Source organism: Rhea americana, unplaced genomic scaffold (assembly GCF_003343005.1).
Source record: "Rhea americana isolate MKP2758 unplaced genomic scaffold, rheAme1 scaffold_233, whole genome shotgun sequence".
In the NCBI taxonomy this organism is placed as follows: Eukaryota; Metazoa; Chordata; class Aves; order Rheiformes; family Rheidae; genus Rhea; species Rhea americana.
In genome coordinates this window covers 508869-526801 of record NW_028186350.1, presented here as the reverse complement: position 1 = coordinate 526801, position 17933 = coordinate 508869, and the positions used below count along the sequence as shown (strand labels likewise).

The 17933-nt window shown below is 37.8% G+C and overlaps 1 protein-coding gene across 1 annotated transcript in view; it reads left to right on the top strand.

Moving 5' to 3' along the window:
- Window positions 1-759: 759 nt before the first annotated feature.
- Window positions 760-17933, top strand: part of PTEN (phosphatase and tensin homolog) — a 33310-nt gene continuing 16136 nt past the window's right edge. The window contains exons 1-4 of the mRNA XM_085306139.1: window positions 760-838; window positions 4485-4529; window positions 9560-9603; window positions 13036-13274. Of these exons, the coding sequence (XP_085162265.1) occupies window positions 777-838; window positions 4485-4529; window positions 9560-9603; window positions 13036-13274 (390 nt within the window). The 5' untranslated portion in view covers window positions 760-776. The remainder of the gene's footprint in view (window positions 839-4484; window positions 4530-9559; window positions 9604-13035; window positions 13275-17933) is intronic.

Sequence of the window (17933 nt, the reverse complement as noted above, 5' to 3'; positions counted from 1 at the left end):
AATCATTTTCAGAGTCTCTAAGTTCCCGCTTACGGACATGTCATATATTTAGGCATTCGGAGCTACCTTAGTAGCTGCTGTGATGGTCCAGTATGTAGAAATCATGAAAGTGGTAAAAGCATTATCATTTGTATAACGTTGCCAGGGCTTGCATGCCTGAAATACAGATTTGCTGTTTGTTTTGCTGTTGTGTGTGGCATACATATTTTGGGATCATCTGGGATTTTTACCTAGCTTTTTATTTTGGAATGTTTTGCAATTCAGTCGCATAAGACTTTATTAACTGCAATGGGAATTTATTTTATTATGCCACTCAGAAACTGTAGATAAAGACTGGTATTTATCAGATAAGCTGTTCTAGCGAGATGGTGTATGAGGCAAATGGACTATCTGTTTCTGCTTCTCTGGTGGATTGCTTTCCTAGTTGATGTTAGCATTGACTGTCCAGCAGTGCATGCTTCTAAAAAGTTATCGGCTCTTAAATTGCAAGGAGGTTTCTGTTACAGCAACCATGATCAAAACACTAGTTTTTGGAAAGTTGTCCTACTGATGATTTTTCCCATTTTTTTTCTCAACATTTATTGGAAAGTTCCCTTTGTACATAAAGCTGAATTGAGCATGTATGGGAGTTGCTCTGAGCTGTTGCTCTCGCTTTGAAATAGGAGTATATAAACTTACTTCATTGATGTTCGTTTTATACTATTGTAGTAATTCCACCTATTTTATAAATGTTTCCATAACTTGCATATTCAGATATTTATCCAAACATAATTGCTATGGGTTTTCCGGCAGAGAGGCTTGAAGGAGTATACCGGAACAACATCGATGATGTAGTAAGGTAAGACTTTCTTTTTGTTTTTCTTAACTTATTTATGTAAGTCTTAGGTAGCTTTTTCTGTGCTCATTTACATTCTGCCAAGAAAAAATGTGTGATCTGACTCTTAGAAACGGCAAAGTTTATTCCTCATAGATGCACAGCCTTGCTGTCTTGTTGGAAGCAACAGAAATGGTATTTTCAAGGATTTTAGCCCCGGCTGCTGTTCTGTGTTGATTTCAAATTCATTTAATCTGCTTTTTCAAGCAAAACTTTGACCTCAGCCAGTTGTGTTGGAGTAATGGCAGGTTCTTTGGTTTTAGAAGGATGTGAGTCTGAGGCTCTGTTCTCCATACAGTATTGAGAGTTTCCTTAGATACCTGATGACACTTCAGAATACGTATTTGCCCGTATCCTTTCTTATTCAATTGATAAACTTAGCGCTTGAATAAGTTAATTAGGTTTTAAAGTAGTAAAGGGGGCTTAAGGGCTTCTGCAACTGGCTGTGTTTTAAAAATGGTGGAAAGGAGAAAAATCAGCTGAAATTCCTTATTGTTGGCATTTCATAGTACATTTTGTCAAAACCTGCGGTTTTGTTTTTAAACTTCGAATTATCTACTCTGATATACTGGATACGACTTAGGGAGGTGTGCTGAGCGATTTAAGAGCATAGTTCTAATTTGTTTACTTAACGTCCTACCTGGAACGTGTAGCACGAGGGATTCCATTAAAAATTAAATACCGAGAGGAAGAAGCTGCCAAGTGCTAGTGTTCTGAGGATCCTAAGTTTGTGTTTTCAAGTCATCTGTGATGCTTTTGGGAACTCGGCCATTAGAGCTTCGGGAGCTCTTGAAGCGACTTGGTTTTGGGGGTTGGGGGATGCTGCAGTAGGGGTGTGATTATGCAGTTAGAAATGGCCGTAGCTGGGCAAGAAAATGCTGTTCCTGAGTTTGAGATGCCGCAAAGACTTGCCTCTAATCACTGTGAGGCAGAATTAGCTCTGCTCGCGTCATACTGGCAGTTAGTTTCATCCAGCTTCGTACTCAAGTGAGTTAAGACTGCTCRTCAGTTCCTGCAGTTTGAGGAATTGTAACCTTCGCCTGTGAATAAGTAATCTGGAGGCTGTGACTTCCTTAAGCAGCTGCAGATGGATTCAGATGAGTCTGAGAGGGTTTCATTTTTGCCTGTTTAACCGTCGTGACGAAGCTTGCTGTCCAAAAGTAGTACCAAAAATGTCAGAGTCTGGATTTGACCACATTTACAGCAGTGACCTTCTAACACTGCAGGAAGGAGAAGTTACTTTTCCAGAACTGGTCATCTCCATGAGCTCCAGCATAGCAATCTGTAAATGTTCTGGCAGAGTGCCTACATTTCCGCTGGGATTGTCAGTGAGGGCACGAACTCATCTTTTAACTGCGGGATTGGTGCTGTTTGAAACAGGTTATGCACAAGATAAGCTTCGGCTGTCCTTTTGGGATAGCAAAGGGCTGTCCCAGAAACTCAGATTATCTACCCAACTTTCTTTACTGGCTGTCAGAATGATTTTTGGTTTTGTTCTTTTTTTTTTCTTCCATTAATGACCTGGGCATTGCACTTACTATTTGATACTAGCGGTCGCTGGTGGACACCACCTTCAGCAATTGTCAGAGCCACAGGCTGGAGCTGGACCAAGAATGGTTTCTAGGTTTGCTGCAGAGGAGAAGAATCCAAGCAGGGAGCCTGTGATTTGGCCTGGATGGGAARTTTTGATTTATTATATAGTCTTAACCAAATGAATAATGTGCAGTAGGTGTTTTGAAGGCCCTTCTCAGTGCGAASTATTGATTTAAGTTGCTCGTATATGAAGGAAAAGACTTTTTCTTGGTTTTCCTGGTCAAGTGTGTAATATAATGTGTAAATTGGGCTTTTGAAAGGGAACTATTACACATTGTTTTCAAGTTGCCCATAAACAATCGAAATGGTCGAAAGAAACATTTGTCTTTCTGAGCAATAGTCTAAGAGTGTTATCAACCAAAAAGAACAGATGAAGAGGTGTAAATTAAGTAGCTATAGGGATCTGGACACTAAAGTTGTGTAAGTGTTGTCCTGTGTTTTAAAACCCCAAAACACACAAAACAAAGTTGTGCTGCATTCTGCCTGTTTGTGCTAACCAGCAGGCCTTCATCTGCTTTCATAGTGTTTTTATTGTTGAACTGGAATTTTTTTGAAGAGGAAGCGGAAAAGCTTTGGAGCRGAAATTCAGTGTGTTTGGAGTCTGGAGCCCTCAGTTCTGAGCCAYGGGGCTATGCCAGCGAACTCTTTCTGAAATAGCTGCTGTCCAAATAAAGTTGATGGTACTGTTGTATCAGAGGTATAGTCTTGCCTGCTGGTTGTCTTCTGTTACTTGTACTTTGAGAGGTTTTGTGTGGAGTTCRGTCCTTGGAGAAACACTTGTATGAGAATTCATACTTAGCTTTGTGGATATCCTTGGCAGAAGCGCAGAGAGGGGATTTTCTTCGCTCTCCAACATGCTTTAAACAAGTGGGAACATCTCTTGGGATAAATTGCCATGTCCCCTATGCTCCTTAATTTCTCTGTCTGCCAACAGGGGCACCAGGGGTAGCTGYGAAATATTTTTGCGGATGAAATTGGAGTCTCGTGTTTGGGACTGCATGAGGAGCATTCACATCTGTTCTTATTTTAATGCATCGATTTAACCACAGAGTTCTTCTAGGTTCTTCTGGAATATTATGACTGATAACCAGAGCTTGTTTTGCTTGAGCTTTCCAGGATTTTAGCAGCTAGTGTTTCTTTTCAATTTGAACAGCATGTTCTGTCATGGCTAATTAAATTCCTTCTGGCTGATGTGCCGATACACACTGTTGATGATGTTAAGTGTAAACATTTGTATGTTATTTCTTCTTGAACATTGCCAGGTGACACATCATATATAATCATGGCAATTTTGATGAATCATGTTTGCAGTTTGGCTCTYGGAGGCTTCTGTATGGGAAGTTTTTGTTGCAAAGTTGGCATAAAAATGCAATGAATACAAGTGTGAAAAAGTGGAGTGGTCTYGCTCATTCTTTCTGAACCTAGAATATTGCTTGGCGCTTAGATTTCAGTGGCTAATAACAGCTCTCTTAAAAACCTGTTTTTAAAAGTAAATGGATGTGGTCATTCTAACTCACTGCTGGTGTGTGTGTGTGTATGTGTATATATATATATATATATATATACACACACATATATATAAGTAATTTTAATGGCTTTTCTTCATTGGAAATACCACTGTGGTAAAATATTTTGCACAGATGATTAAATTGGAAGTAACTGTTTACAAATACTTCATGTAATCGATGACCTGCTTTAAAAATAAACAGCCCTGTCTCAGCTTAATATATTGATGTGCAGATCTTTTRTAAAAGCAACACAGATTGCACACAGTAAACATCTCAATTGTAGATCAGATCTTGGTCTTCTCAGTTGCATAAGTAGTCTTATTCATGCTAATGGCATGTTTGTAGCAGCAAGGTTTGCAGCATGATGCCTCCTTGACTTTGAGGTGCTGCAGGGCCAGCTGGAAGTTGGGATGCAAAACTGCCGATGTTGAATGGTATTTTAATGATGCTGTGAATGAAGGTTGCTCTTGCAATGTATATTAATATATTCTTTTTTTCTTCTTTTTAAGGTTTTTGGATTCAAAGCATAAAAACCATTACAAGATATACAATCTGTAAGTATGTTCTTCTAGCTGCACTTTCCAAAATAATTCTAAAAATGATTTACGAGTGAAAGTGGCTTGGTCCTGTACTGTAGCAGAGTTAGGGATGTTTTGCAGATTTCTTAAAAACAATTAAGCCTGATTGAGAGCACTGTTACTTCATTTAGTGAAGCTGAGTAAGGTTAAATGAAACGCTGGCGTATATTCATGTTACTTGAACGCCTTTAAATGACTTGGCATCTAGCCCATCTAGAGCTTGTACCATGTGATGAAAAAGCGGAAAGTAATTCACAGCAGGCTTTCTGTTAATGTATTAACGTCTTCAGTGAAGAAATTGCCAAATGAGAGTTTTCTGTTTCTTTTGTAGTTTTTTGTAGAACTGTATCGGTATCCAGGTCCTTTGCTTCTGTTCTGTTGTCTGTGCTTATTGCTTTGAATAACCTATTGCACCCATGAGTAGCTTTATGGTTTCCCACTTTTATAAGTGTCCTGTTTTTCTCTGCAGATTCAGTTATGCAGAAAACTGCTCTCCTTAAATGAGAGGGAAATTTTTTGTTCCTTGGTTGTTTTAATATATTATTGTAGCCAAACTTTTTTTTGTACTAAATGATTTATTGATGTCAGCTGATACTGAAGGGTAGGTTTAGTGTATTTTTTTTCTCCTCATTTTGCTAAAAAGCTAAGTGTAAGATTTATTGATTCTCTGRACTGTTAAGGCTTTTTAGTAAATTAATTGCTAAATATCTTCAATTAATAGAAAAATTACTGTAGTATGGAAGTACAAGAAATATTTTGTGGTGTAATCTGCGATATTTTTAAAAAGTATTTAAATATGCTTCTAAGTAAAAGAATCATGCATCAGTAAATCTGTTTGAAGTGATATTAGAAACTGAGAAAGGGAATTYTGGTTTAAAAATTGTAAAAAGTTGTCTGAAAAGACTGGAGTGGGAGGTGACAGACAAGCATTTGTAACCAAAATATTCATTCATATTGAGCAATTTTGAGCCATATCAAAATCAAAAACTTTAATATGGCTCAATAACAAAAGCACCTTCTCCAGCCTAGAAACTATCCCCAGAAAACTTTTCAATATAGCTTTTCAATAAATGATATCTTGGTGGTGTTCCTGAGTGCAAAGGGTAATATTTCCTGGAATAGCTGGAGTCTTCTGGAGCTCACTCGGAGAGATCTACTATGTGTAACGCAGTGTTGTGCTAGTCCTTCYGTAAAGGCTCTTTACGGGTTTTTCTGGGATTAGGGCATAATGTGGAATAGTGTAGATATAACTTAATTTCCTCCTGCTTCTTAGGGCCGAGTTCAGCCGCTGGTTTCAGTGAAGTGTGACTCTGATATCGCTTACGAGATCAGAGATTGCTGAGCTGCTTGCTACTGAGCTTGTCATTTGAAATCAGCTCAGAAGGTGACAGGTAAAAACAGGGAAGCAAAAGCAAAAGTTACTGTGTGTTGACTTCTGGACTCTGTCAGAAAGTAAGAGTTTGATGAAACTTCTCTGCCTCTTAGTAGCTACTGAAAAAAGGGGGAGCAGTGTTGAAAGGTTTCTGCTTTGCTGTCTTCTAGCAACCTCATTTTGCTTTAATAAGCAATTTTAAAAACATAATTCTACAGAGTGACAGCTTTGGGCTTCTTAAATGAAAAGAGCTGAGACGTGACAAATGCTTTTTGGTTTTATGTTGTTGATGCATGTTTTTCAACTGTGCGAAGAGCTTGTTCAGGTGTGTCAGAGCGTTTTGTCTTCAAGTTCTTTAGGTAAAAATTTCAATTTATTCTTTTCAGTTTTCAGTGCAAGAAATGCCCTCCTCTACAGCATCAGTTTTACTTGCGTCTGACTTAACACAATCTCAGGGGGAACGTCCCAAAATTTGTATATTAACAGACTAGATTTTCCACAGGAGACAATATACTACTAAAGCATAGGTTTTTTGTTTTTTCCTTTCCTCCCCAAAAGAAGGATCGCTTGAAAGCRAAAATTCAAATTATTATTCCATAGGTTGGAAAGCATGATTTATAAACTTTGTTTCTCCAGCTAGAGAGCTCAGGCTACCTCTTTATCCCTATACATGCAAAATATGTACACATGAGGTAAATAAATGCCAATAGGTGAATTGGTGCAATTTTTGATCATGAGATGAGAAGAAATTACAGCCTTGTGATACTTTAAAGAACAGCAGCTCTTTAGATCAAGCTGATCTTTTGCAAATAATCAAGTCCTCCTATGTGTTTAAAAGGAGGAGGTAGGCGTTCATAGGGCGTAGGTTATGTGATTATATTATTCAAAACTATCAAACACTGACYAGGGGTTGGAGTTCCCTTAAGGTAGTTTTTATACGAAGTTTGTAATGTGTCTATTGATCTGTTTAATTTAAAAGGATTTAGAGATGTTTTTCTCACCTGGTGCTTAAATGATGTCAGTAATGCCTTGTCCTAACATCTTGGCATTTAACTTTCTAGTGAATGTTTGAGCCTGTAATTTCATTTTGTTCCTCATTTAAGTTCTTGTCATTTGTGCCTTAAACCCTTTGCTCTTTCTCTGTATTCTTTCTTGTTTTAACATGTTCTTTCGCTGCCATCTTTTAACCTCATGTAGCCCCAAATTGGGTTCTTCATTGCAATTGCCACTTCTCTGTCTTCTCGAGTAYGCTTCTTTACCTTTTGTACAGTCAGGTGTTTAAAGGAAGGACCTCTAATGAACAGTGAGAATTTTTTTTTGTGCACATGCTTTGTATATCTGTGCACTTGTGGGGTTGGGCTTTGGCACAGGCTGCTGTCTTGTCCTTAGCCTTTAGTCCTGCCAGCAGTGAGACTGTGGTTATAATCAGAAAGTCATCCAGCTGGCAACAGTTAAGATTTGAGTTGCTTTAAACTTACTCATAATTCCTGCTCGCAGGTTACAAGAATCTTAGAGGGAAAGAAAAAAAAATCAAGTTTCATTTAGAGATTTAATTGTGTAACAAATGCTTTTGAAGTGCTAAGTGAGGGAAACACGTATCACCCAAAGTGTGTGTCAGTGGGATCTCTAATATAGATCTACATGTGTTTTTAGGTAATGAGATGAATTTATGACAGGGTATTTTGTACAGCAATGTTTGGGATATTTGCCTTGTTTTGTGTAGAGATCCCATTTGAAGGTGTAAAGTGTAGTGTGGAGATGTTCTACACTCAGTTTCTGTCTCTGGTATCAACAAAACTATCTCTTATCCTTTAYGGTATTGCAGTTGCTACTCTCTGAAACTTCAAAATTTGTAGACTTAGATGTGTAAACTTCTATGCTTTGAGGAGTTTCATCTCTTACCATTCCTTTGAACTGCTTGTTTCTTTAACAGGAGGAAGGGAACTTTGTTGAAGAGCACAGTTGGATAAGATGCTTTGTGTTACCTGCTTTGCTTCCTAGCAGCTCAACTTCCAAAGTTCAAATGCTGACTAGCTTATAGCAGTCCTTGCCCAGCATGGCTGATGGCTTTTCCAGGTGTGGTGACTACTTATCTTGGGTGTATGCACCCTATCTAATCTTTTTTCTTGAAGACTGAAGTGCAGGTGCTTTTTTGAGTTCCATCTGCTAGCTCAACCTGTGCTGTATCACTCCTGATTCACAAAAATTATCAGTGATGTGATCAGAGCTATAAAGACTGATTCTGACCAGACTTTTTCATGACAAAGGCTGGAATGGAGGTAGCTCTGGAATTCAGAGAAAGGAAATCACAGAGCGCATGAGCAATCCTAGAGGATCAGCTTTTTTTTCTGGTGTGTGAGTTTGGACAAAGCTGGGTGCAGTGTGAGTGTGGCTTTAGTTATGTGGAACAGTCATGAAAATAGACTTCTAAAAACTTGCGTATCTGAAAGTGTCAATTAAGCCCTATATGGCCCCAAAGACTGTGGTCATAACATACTACATTAAGAAAAGATAACTTGATACCAGTCCTGAAACTGGTGTGGATATTTCAAGCCTATGATAATTGTRGGTCATAATCGGAGCAGAAGACCTAGATGTGTTTTGTTTATTGAAATTATTTCCARTCACTTTTGTTTTCCAATTTAGAGTCATACTGTTTTGAGGAAGAATTGTTTTCTCTTTCTTTTCTGAACTGCATTTTCATTTGCATTGTGTAGGGACACATCATCTTTCCTGGAGAGAGCAGCTGAAAGATGACAGAGGCCCTCCTGTTCTTGGCTTCTTTCCCCCTATCTTCCCAGCACCTGATCTAGATACTTTCCTTAAAACATACCATTTTGGTTGTATTGGAGCCCTGCTGATTTTTATGCCTGGTTCCTGAAGCTTGTACATGAGTAACACAGTGTGTTTTGCTTTGCTGTTAGCTAGCTACAGTGAGTCTCTTATGGGATGGCAAGATAGACTTTGCAACTCTAGAGTCTTCAGCAATGTGCCTGTTCCCAGAATCTGTGCAGGGGAAACATGCTGAGTGGCCTTTTTTTTTTTTTTTTTTTTTTTCTTGACCTAATTTCAAGAACATATGCCACATTGGAGAGAGCACTATCACAGTTGCTGTTTGATGCAAGGGATATTCTTCATTATATTACTTGGTGATACCTGTCAGTTACCTGTAGTGGTCCATGTTGTCTTTGAGGTCTCTTGACGCGTGGTTTGAGCTTGGAGTCAATTGGAAGAAGGTCACAGCCATATACTCTTTATGCGCTTTTGTGGGAGCGTACTCCTGTTTGGGTGGCAGGAGTAACGCTATTCTGTTCAAAAATTATATTGCATTGCATTGATTGCATTAATATCTATATTGAGATCCACACTGACTAAAAAAATACTGATGGATCACAGTTATCATAGGGTAAGTAAATATTTTCCAATAGGATCACTGTTACTACTGAGCAGTTTAATGCATCTGCGACAAAATAGTTTGATTTCTGTAACTTCTAGCATTGTTTTAAATCATAATGGTGAAAGGAATGTGGGGAATTTTTTTATATTAATCTGTATGTTTCAAGGTGTGACAGATATTAGAAGTGCCTAAGAGACTTGTCCTGAACTCTCATCTCTTTTTTTTTTTTCTTTTTAGATGTGCTGAAAGACATTATGACACCGCCAAATTTAACTGCAGAGGTATGTTTGCACTGTCTAGTATGTGTTTTCATCTCTACTTTTTTCAATTTTTGAATGAAGGAATAAGTAAAGCTGCTACATAGTAATGTAGGAGAGTTGAGGGTAATGAACGGTGTGAAATAACTTTTGATTTGTTAGAGAAACTTGCTGCATGCTTGATACTTTCTTAAAAAGTATGATTTTGGCAGTTAACTAATAGGGCAATGAAAGTCTACTGATTTCAAGAATTGTTGCAGAATAGGCTACATGGAGGTCTTTGTTTAATTTGATGGACAAGCTTACTGTAAAATTTAGCTGTGAAGTTTAGGGGAAAGCCCCTTTTTATGCAGTAGTATCAATTGGGATAAAGATGAAGAATGCTGTTAAGCCACTGTCACAGTTCATATAAGCTTTTTGAAGATCTGGAACAAATCTTCAGCTACTTAAAAAAAAAAAATCCCCATATGATGCCTCTTTGAAATAAGTTGGTTCTTAGATACTTTGCAGAGCTAGCAGAACCTGTGGGGAAACTTTTAGGGGCTCCTAGAAATCAGTCCTTTTGTGTTATCTGACCATCAAGTGGATGACAGACTTTTGATCAGACCCTTGGTGAGTGGAAACTGAGGTACCCGTTTTGTAGTATTAACTTCTCAGGTAGTAAGTACAGACTTATCTTTATTCTTTGTGCAGAGGAACATCTCTGTGCCTAAGCTTTTGCAGTTCCTCTTGATATCATACTTTAAAATGGGAGGGTAGGTAAGGAGTACTTGTGCATATGCTCTGGAGTAATTTAGAGGAGATAAATAAATTTTGGCTTTACCAGTTAATACTAGGTGATAGCAAGGGCTCAGCTTTCCTTTCTTTCTTTCTTTTCTTTCTTTTTTTTCTTTTCTTTTCTTTTCTTTTCTTTTCTTTTCTTTTCTTTAAGTCCTTCTGGTTGTAAAGAGAGTAGTGTTTACATGACCAAAATGTAATTGGTTGCTTTAATGTCTGTATATAGAGGGACTGAAATTTTCATTTTAAGTCATCTTCACTCCTGATATGCTCTTATGATGTTGAATGGCAGTGTCCTGAAACCCTGCTCAATGCACACAAGCCAGAAAAAAAGTATTTTTTGAGCAATTCTTTGGGTAAGAGGAGAAAAGGTATAAATGAAAAGAAGCCTCTAACATCATGTCCAGAATGTATGCTTGCTTTAATTTATGCTTTCTATTATGGAGATGCTCAGATTCCTTTACTGTCAATCACATCCCAAAATGTTGTTTCTTTGACAGAACCTTTCACAGTTCCTCTGTATAAGACAACACAGTTGTAGGAAGCTAYGTATTTCATTTTTCCTTTTCATCCCCAAATTAGTTACCTTAGATAACCAAATTTGTGACTTAGAACTTCTCTTTCCTTAGCAGAAGAGCAGTTGTACTTAAAATCTTCTGAAGTGAATTAATTTCCAGGGTTCTCCTCATTTGTATGCTTAACATGAAACCCCATAGTAGTTCAGTATTCAACTAGAGATTCTTGCATCAAATTCAAAACCAGACACTGAAAGGTCTTCATTCTCTTTGGACAGTAGCTGTCTGACTAAGGCTTGTTTAGTTTCTGAAGTACTTCCATGTTGGAAATTGGCCTCTGATTTGCTACTTTTTTTTTTAATGTGCATTGAGACTTTTCTTGCAGTTTCTAGGAGGTCTGAGAGAGGAGTCGGAGCAGTTTCCCTTGCTGTATGCCTCAGTGTAAGGAACCTTAATCCATGGAGTACCTCTCTCCTCTAAGCTCAAGACTGTGCAGCTTAATGTTTCCCAAGATTGCTTCCTCAGTTTTAGTCCCTCTGCATCATCGCAGGGAATCCATTTTACAGGCTCCTCATTTACTCTTTGCAGAARGTCCTGCAAGGTTTGACTGGGAGGGCATCTTCAACAAGCTGTTACTAGGATTTTTCAGACTGTTCTTCCATGACTGCTTTGCATCTCCTCCTCACAGGAACCTTACTGGAAGTAATGAAGGTAGAATCAAAGTGATATATACGCAAATTTGGAGCACTTCCTGAATAGTTTCTTTTCTGAGCAGTTTAAGTAAACTCCTCTTTCCTCTACATCTATTGCAAAAAGTGAAGTCTGTGTAACTTGACATAGAGTGATCATTTTGGGAGTCCTAGGATCTTCCATGTGGAAGAATTATTAGGGTATRCTCATATTCGTTAATCTTTTCTTTAACGAAGATTGTTCACTCTGTCAGGCTTCCCTTTTTGGTCTCCTAGGAGATGAAGTGGACGGTCCCTACTGTGAGTGAATAAACTGTCCTTGCAGTTCCCTCCAGAAGGCTTCAGACTTCTGCTACAGTGATTTAGCAGTTCCATAGCTTCATCTCTCACTTCTGCTCTTTTAAGTCCTTGGGGATTCATCAAAAGGAGCCTTGCGTGTATGACAAGAGAGTAGTGCTTATGAAACAAATACAAACACTTGCCAAAAAAATGAAATGTATTCATTTTTAGACCAGAAAAGGAAATGGTGTTTCTAGCTGAGAGTACATTTAAATGAACCAGACTTAAAACTTCTGGTTCTTATAAGATCCCTAGGCTGTCGGTCAAGAATTGGGGCATGTACTTTGTGTAATGCGATTCCCTTAAGCAGACAAATATAACTTTATATAATACTGTCAGTCAGTGTGGTTTTAACTGGCACTTTATTTGATGTATCAGGCAGAGGTTTGTTTTTGTGTGCTTCTGTCTGCTTATATTTTTTTTTCTTTTTTGCCTTTTTTGAATTTTCCTTTTATTTCTTGCATGCTAACTTGAAATTTTTTACAACTCTAGATGGAAACTGTGTGTGTGCATATATTAAAAAAAAAAAAAAAAGACAACTTCATTAGGTGGTTTGACATTTAAAACCTAGAGGTACTGCAGGTGTCTCACATGAGATTCTTATTCTGATTACTTTTTTAAGTATGTAATTTACTGTTTCTTTTCAAAATTTGAGAAAATTTTGAGAGTTTGTCCCCAGTGTTGAGCCAACTATGCTTAGAATTTTTGCAGAGAAATTCCTGTTGTCTGATCAGTGAGTGAGTTGTTGCCCTGTTTTCTCCGAGCAAGTTTCAACTACAGCTAGAGTAATGTATTTTCACAAGGCTATTTTTTGTGACAATACACCCTTAAATTCCAGAAAACCCATGATGTAAAATACRGAGCATATGCTACTCATTTCTGTACTGCTGTGTAAAATAGGCTCTTCACATAGCAGCATGCTTGCTTATTTATTACTAGAGGAATGTCTGTGATGCATTTAATATGCAGTGCATTGCTGAATAACCATGGATTCAAAACATTTAGATATCTATATGTTAGATGAGTAGTATTTAGAATGTTAATTTTTTTGCGTGCTTGTCACAAYGTTGACTGTCTAGTTGAGCTTGCCAGAATACTCTTCTGAGATTTTGATAAGCTATTTCTTCCCATTGCAGTTGCACAGTACCCTTTTGAAGACCACAACCCACCACAGCTAGAGCTTATCAAACCTTTTTGCGAAGATCTTGACCAATGGCTAAGTGAAGATGACAATCATGTTGCAGCAATCCACTGTAAAGCTGGAAAGGGACGAACTGGTGTAATGATATGTGCATATTTGTTACATCGAGGCAAATTTTTAAAGGCTCAAGAAGCCCTAGATTTCTATGGGGAAGTAAGGACCAGAGACAAGAAGGTGAGTGATTCTRTTCTCCAGAGTGTATCTTTATGATTTTTATAGTTGAGGTGAATTTGAATGGTCAAACTCATTAAGAAGTGCTTTCATCAGTTGTGATATRTGGTTTGATTTAGCTTTAACATTATTGGATCAGTGCAGTTTTTCTAAACTAAAAAGCTTTAAGCAGCAGTAGCAATTAATCACAATATTGAAATTGTGTTTCTTTTCTCTCTCATGTTCAAGAAGGTCTGGACAGTATATTTACCCAGAAACACTAGTCTGCCTTTTAAAGGGCATTCTGCTTTGTTTTGCATCAAATGGGTGGTTGTTGAGTGAACTTTCTCATTCAGCATTTTCAGCCCAAATAAGAGGATTATTCTAGCTTGTTTTGCCTGAATGGAAGAGCTGTTCAGATCCTCAGGTTCTCTAACTTCTGTGGTGTTGTTACGAGATGCTTAGTCATTTAGGTGCTTGTTACAACTGAATATCCCTTCCAGAAGAGTATATCCAGTCTGTCATGGGACTCCCCTTTTCAGTAAAAGGGTAGTTAAGCCCATACATTGGCTGCCTCAGAGCCTAGTTCATGAGATGCTGTTGTTTAATTTCTTGTGCTTGCATCTCAGGAGAAGAAATAGGAAGATCACATTTCAGAGAAATGATGCTAATGGCTACAAGAACTTTCGATTAAGACCTTGTCRGCAGTAAGGACAGACTTAGCAGTAACTGTATGTTGAACCTTTTTGGCACGACTAAGTCTTGTTAATGGGAACTGAACTGACTTATTTCAAGTCCTCTTTAGGTGTATTGAAGTGTGCCTTTGAAGGTCGTTTCAGCAAGCTTCCCCGCTCATCTTCCATCAGTTCTTTGTATACATTGTTAGAGCAGCCTAGGGGGATCATCCCCACAGGCCAATTTCAGCCTATTCAAGTACAGAGCATGCTGAGTTCCTGTAATATTTGCATAAAGTGTTAATTTCACAGTGTGTAGACCTCTAATAAGTAGAGTTTTGTGTTCGAAGGCTCTTGAGAATAGAGGTAACACATAAGGAATTACGGAATTTAGCCGYTGATTTATTAGAAAGTGTAAATAAATTTTTAGTTTGCTCTCTYTATATGATGGAGCTGTTATTCCGTACACTGTATAGAAGGTAATTATGGTGTAGTATGGGAAAGGAGACAATGTCAAGGTTTCCCACCAAAACTTAGTGGGTTTTTGTAAGAGTGCATGATRGTGAATAGAAATAAGCTATATGATGAATAAACAGTGTAGATTGCTATTATTTATACAGAGTATCTAGTAGGCTAGGAAGAATGTCACAAAAATTACATAACAAAGATGTGAAGCATTCTGTGCCTCAGTTTCCCTTTTGTAAAGAGGGTAGTATTTCTTTGCATGAGTTTTTTGAGGATATGGTCATCTAGGTGTTCACTAATACCCTAGTGGTACCTCCAGCATGTTTAGGGTGACAGCAGCTTTAGTAAACAGGAATAATGGGAACCTTGTTTAGCTTCTCTGTAAATACTGTCTGTAACCAACCACTTTGTTTTGGTTTCAATGTCTCTTCTGTAAAAGTTGATTTTTCCATATCCACTTAACTTGGTTATCTTTATTTGGACAACAGACAGTATGTGATATATGTGATCTTAGTATTTATAAACAGGTATTTCAGTATGGATCTTGGAAGGTTTTTTTTTTTTTCTTCCCTTTTGACCCGTATTTCAGTATTATATCTCAGGTGCTGCTCTCAGGTTTGGCTTTACCACACCGTTATATCACTTGACTTCCTGAAAGYAAAGTAAAGGAGGCACCCAGAGACAAGTAAATGCATTTTTTTTCTTTTGTTCCTGGATCAAGATAAGCATGATTAAGGATAACTGTCTTTAATTAGATACCAAAATTTGCTTTGTTTAAAGCCATCTCAAGGTGCACAGCTTGTGAGCAGCTGCTTGGAACAGTAGAACTAAAGCACACATTGTGCTCCATCCCTATTGCCATTAACGTGCGTGGCAAATTGGTTCTCAGGAGAATTTTGTGCAAGCAGGCAGGAAGTATGAGTCTGATTGCAAGAGGAAGTATGACTAATTGGTCAAGAGGAGAACCTCAACTACTTCTATAGCAAGCATTTCCCAAACGCCTGATGGGAGAAGAGGCCTTTGCARTATCGAGTGAGAGCTGTTGTATGTTAGACTGACAGTTCCTGGATAGTCTTTTAATGTGCTACTGTCTATGTCCTAAAGAAAGTAGTGGAGGAATAAGACATTCTCCAAACTGAGTCTAGAAGTCTATTTTTGATGAATAAGTGATTTCTTCCCCTTCCCCAACTGCCTCTTTTCAACTTCTGTAACTCTCACAGAGGCAATGGGAACCCTCAAAAAAAGATGCAAGTACTTTATCTTTTTCAGAAGAAGGGACTGGGAAAAATTAGAAGGTACTGGCTGAAATATTGCGAGTATCAGTCACCAGCTCATGAGCAGAATAGGACTTGTTGCTATTTTCCCTTTGAACAGAGGGAAACAAACTGTTTTCTGAAATTTGGTGTAGAATTGTAAATGTACAGTAAGTTTTCAGAGCTGAGGAAAGGGTAAATTCAAAGAAAATAAAATGCAAAATCTTCAAAAAAAAAAAAATTGCTCCATCCACTTTTTTGAAATTGCTAGCCTATCGCCTGTTTTTCCCTGAACATTAGGACTATCCTATAGAAATACTACTGTGATGACGAAGACTGGCAAAGTGCCTTTCTATGGCTGGAGAACGTCTTTATTCACACTGTCACCTTGAATTGGTTTATGGCAGAGGCTTAGTCTTGGAAGGAAATGTCTTGTGGTCTGCCTCTCAAAGAAACTGTTCAAGCCCCTGAGTCGGAGATGATCCGCTTGAGACTTTTGTATTGTATTTTAGAAATGACTCTTAATGGTGGTGACAGCAGCAGCTGAATGGAACTGAACAGGAAATTAATACAGATTATTTTCTGCAAGGAAGTCTCAAAATGACTCTTTCAACAGGGTCAAAATCCAATGTCTGATGTGTCAGAGCTGGTGGGTTTTGATCCCTGTTTGTTGGACATCCKCAGGTGACAATCCCTGTTAAACTTGGTGCCATAAACTTAATCTGAGGCTGCGGCTCTAGCATTGCTCTCCTAGGTGGGCACTTCAATAATACGAATGTGGGAATGCTACTTCCAAAAACATTTGTTCATAATACTGCTTGTATGGTGAGAGGAGGACTACGAGCAGCACCTGACAGTTCTTTTATGATGGGTACTCAGCTCAGCAGTCAACCCTGAAACTCTGGCACGGGGACCGGAATAAGTTATTATGTCCATTTAAAAATGATGAGGGTTGTAGTGAGGAAATGCAAGCTTCCCAAGGAGGAAATATTTAAAGTGTTTTCTCGTTCTTTGTTCTTTGTTCGAGTAAAAGTGAGGATTCAGTTGTACCTCTCTGTGTATTACCTTGTTATAAAAAGTCTTTGAAATCAGACCTTTGAAGAACGAAGAACTTTCTATTCCACTTTAATGTAGCTCACTGCTTGGGATTCCTAGGTCTCTTGGGAGTAAAAACTATATGGGTGGAGGGATAAAATTACCCTTCCAGCTGTGCTTTGGAGATCATCTGTCACTTTACGTAACCACGTAAGTGAATGTTTTCCCTTCATTCTCATCCCAACCCTGGTTGCCTTGGTAAGGTTTCCTGGAGTTTATCCATGTGACACATTTGGAAYGGAGAAACTATGGATGGAGAAGAGTATTTTCTCTACCTGTATGACTATATGTCTATATGACTTTCTCTACCTGTGTGCCTCTATCCATATGACTGTCGTGGTTGGCAGCATTGGCTGCTCTCAGGCTGAGGTTGTCTCAGTTGTGAAAGTAACTTTATTTTCTAATAAAGAAAACTTTAAAGCTCCCTTAAGAAATGGGTCTGATAACTGCTGAGATGACATCTGAACCAAAAAAACATCAGCTTGAAGGCTACTTAAGAAATTTGTTGTGCAAGTCGTGTAGGGAARAGTCTTCTGTGTAATTTAGAAGCAGCTGAAATGGTAAGAAGACATCATTATCAGTATTTTTTAAATAAATGCAAGAAGGCATTCAACCAAATTTTTTCTCATGTGTAGTCTTAATACTTATTAAATTAAAGTATGTTGGCTGTTTGGAGCTTATGGCTGAGAAGGTTTRCAGAAATACTGTATTCTAGAATTGCGACCAATATGTTTGCAGATTTATATATGAAAGCCTTTCACTATCTCCAGTTTATTGCCATTTCACACTTTGTTTTAATGTGAAAGTATACCTACTGATTTGCGAGTACATTGTATGAGCTGCTGTAAACCATATAACACATTTTCTGGGGAATAAAATGWTTTTTTTYCCCCCATATTTTGTCAGTTTCTCAGAGATAGTATTTTCAGGAGAACTTTAAAACTATTCCTGCACTTGAAGTTGAAATTGGTTTAAAATAGTAATAAAAATGTTCCTTGGTTATACATTTTCACAGCAAGTGTTGACTTCAGAGTTGTAATTCAATAGAAAAGGCCCTCATATAACAATTTGGCCTATGAGGCTGCACATTAATGCAGCTTTCCACTTTTGATTTTTTTTTTTTTTTTTTTTTTTTTTTTTTTTTTTTTTTTTTTTTTTTTTTTTTTTTTTTTTTTTTTTTTTTTTTTTTTTTTTTT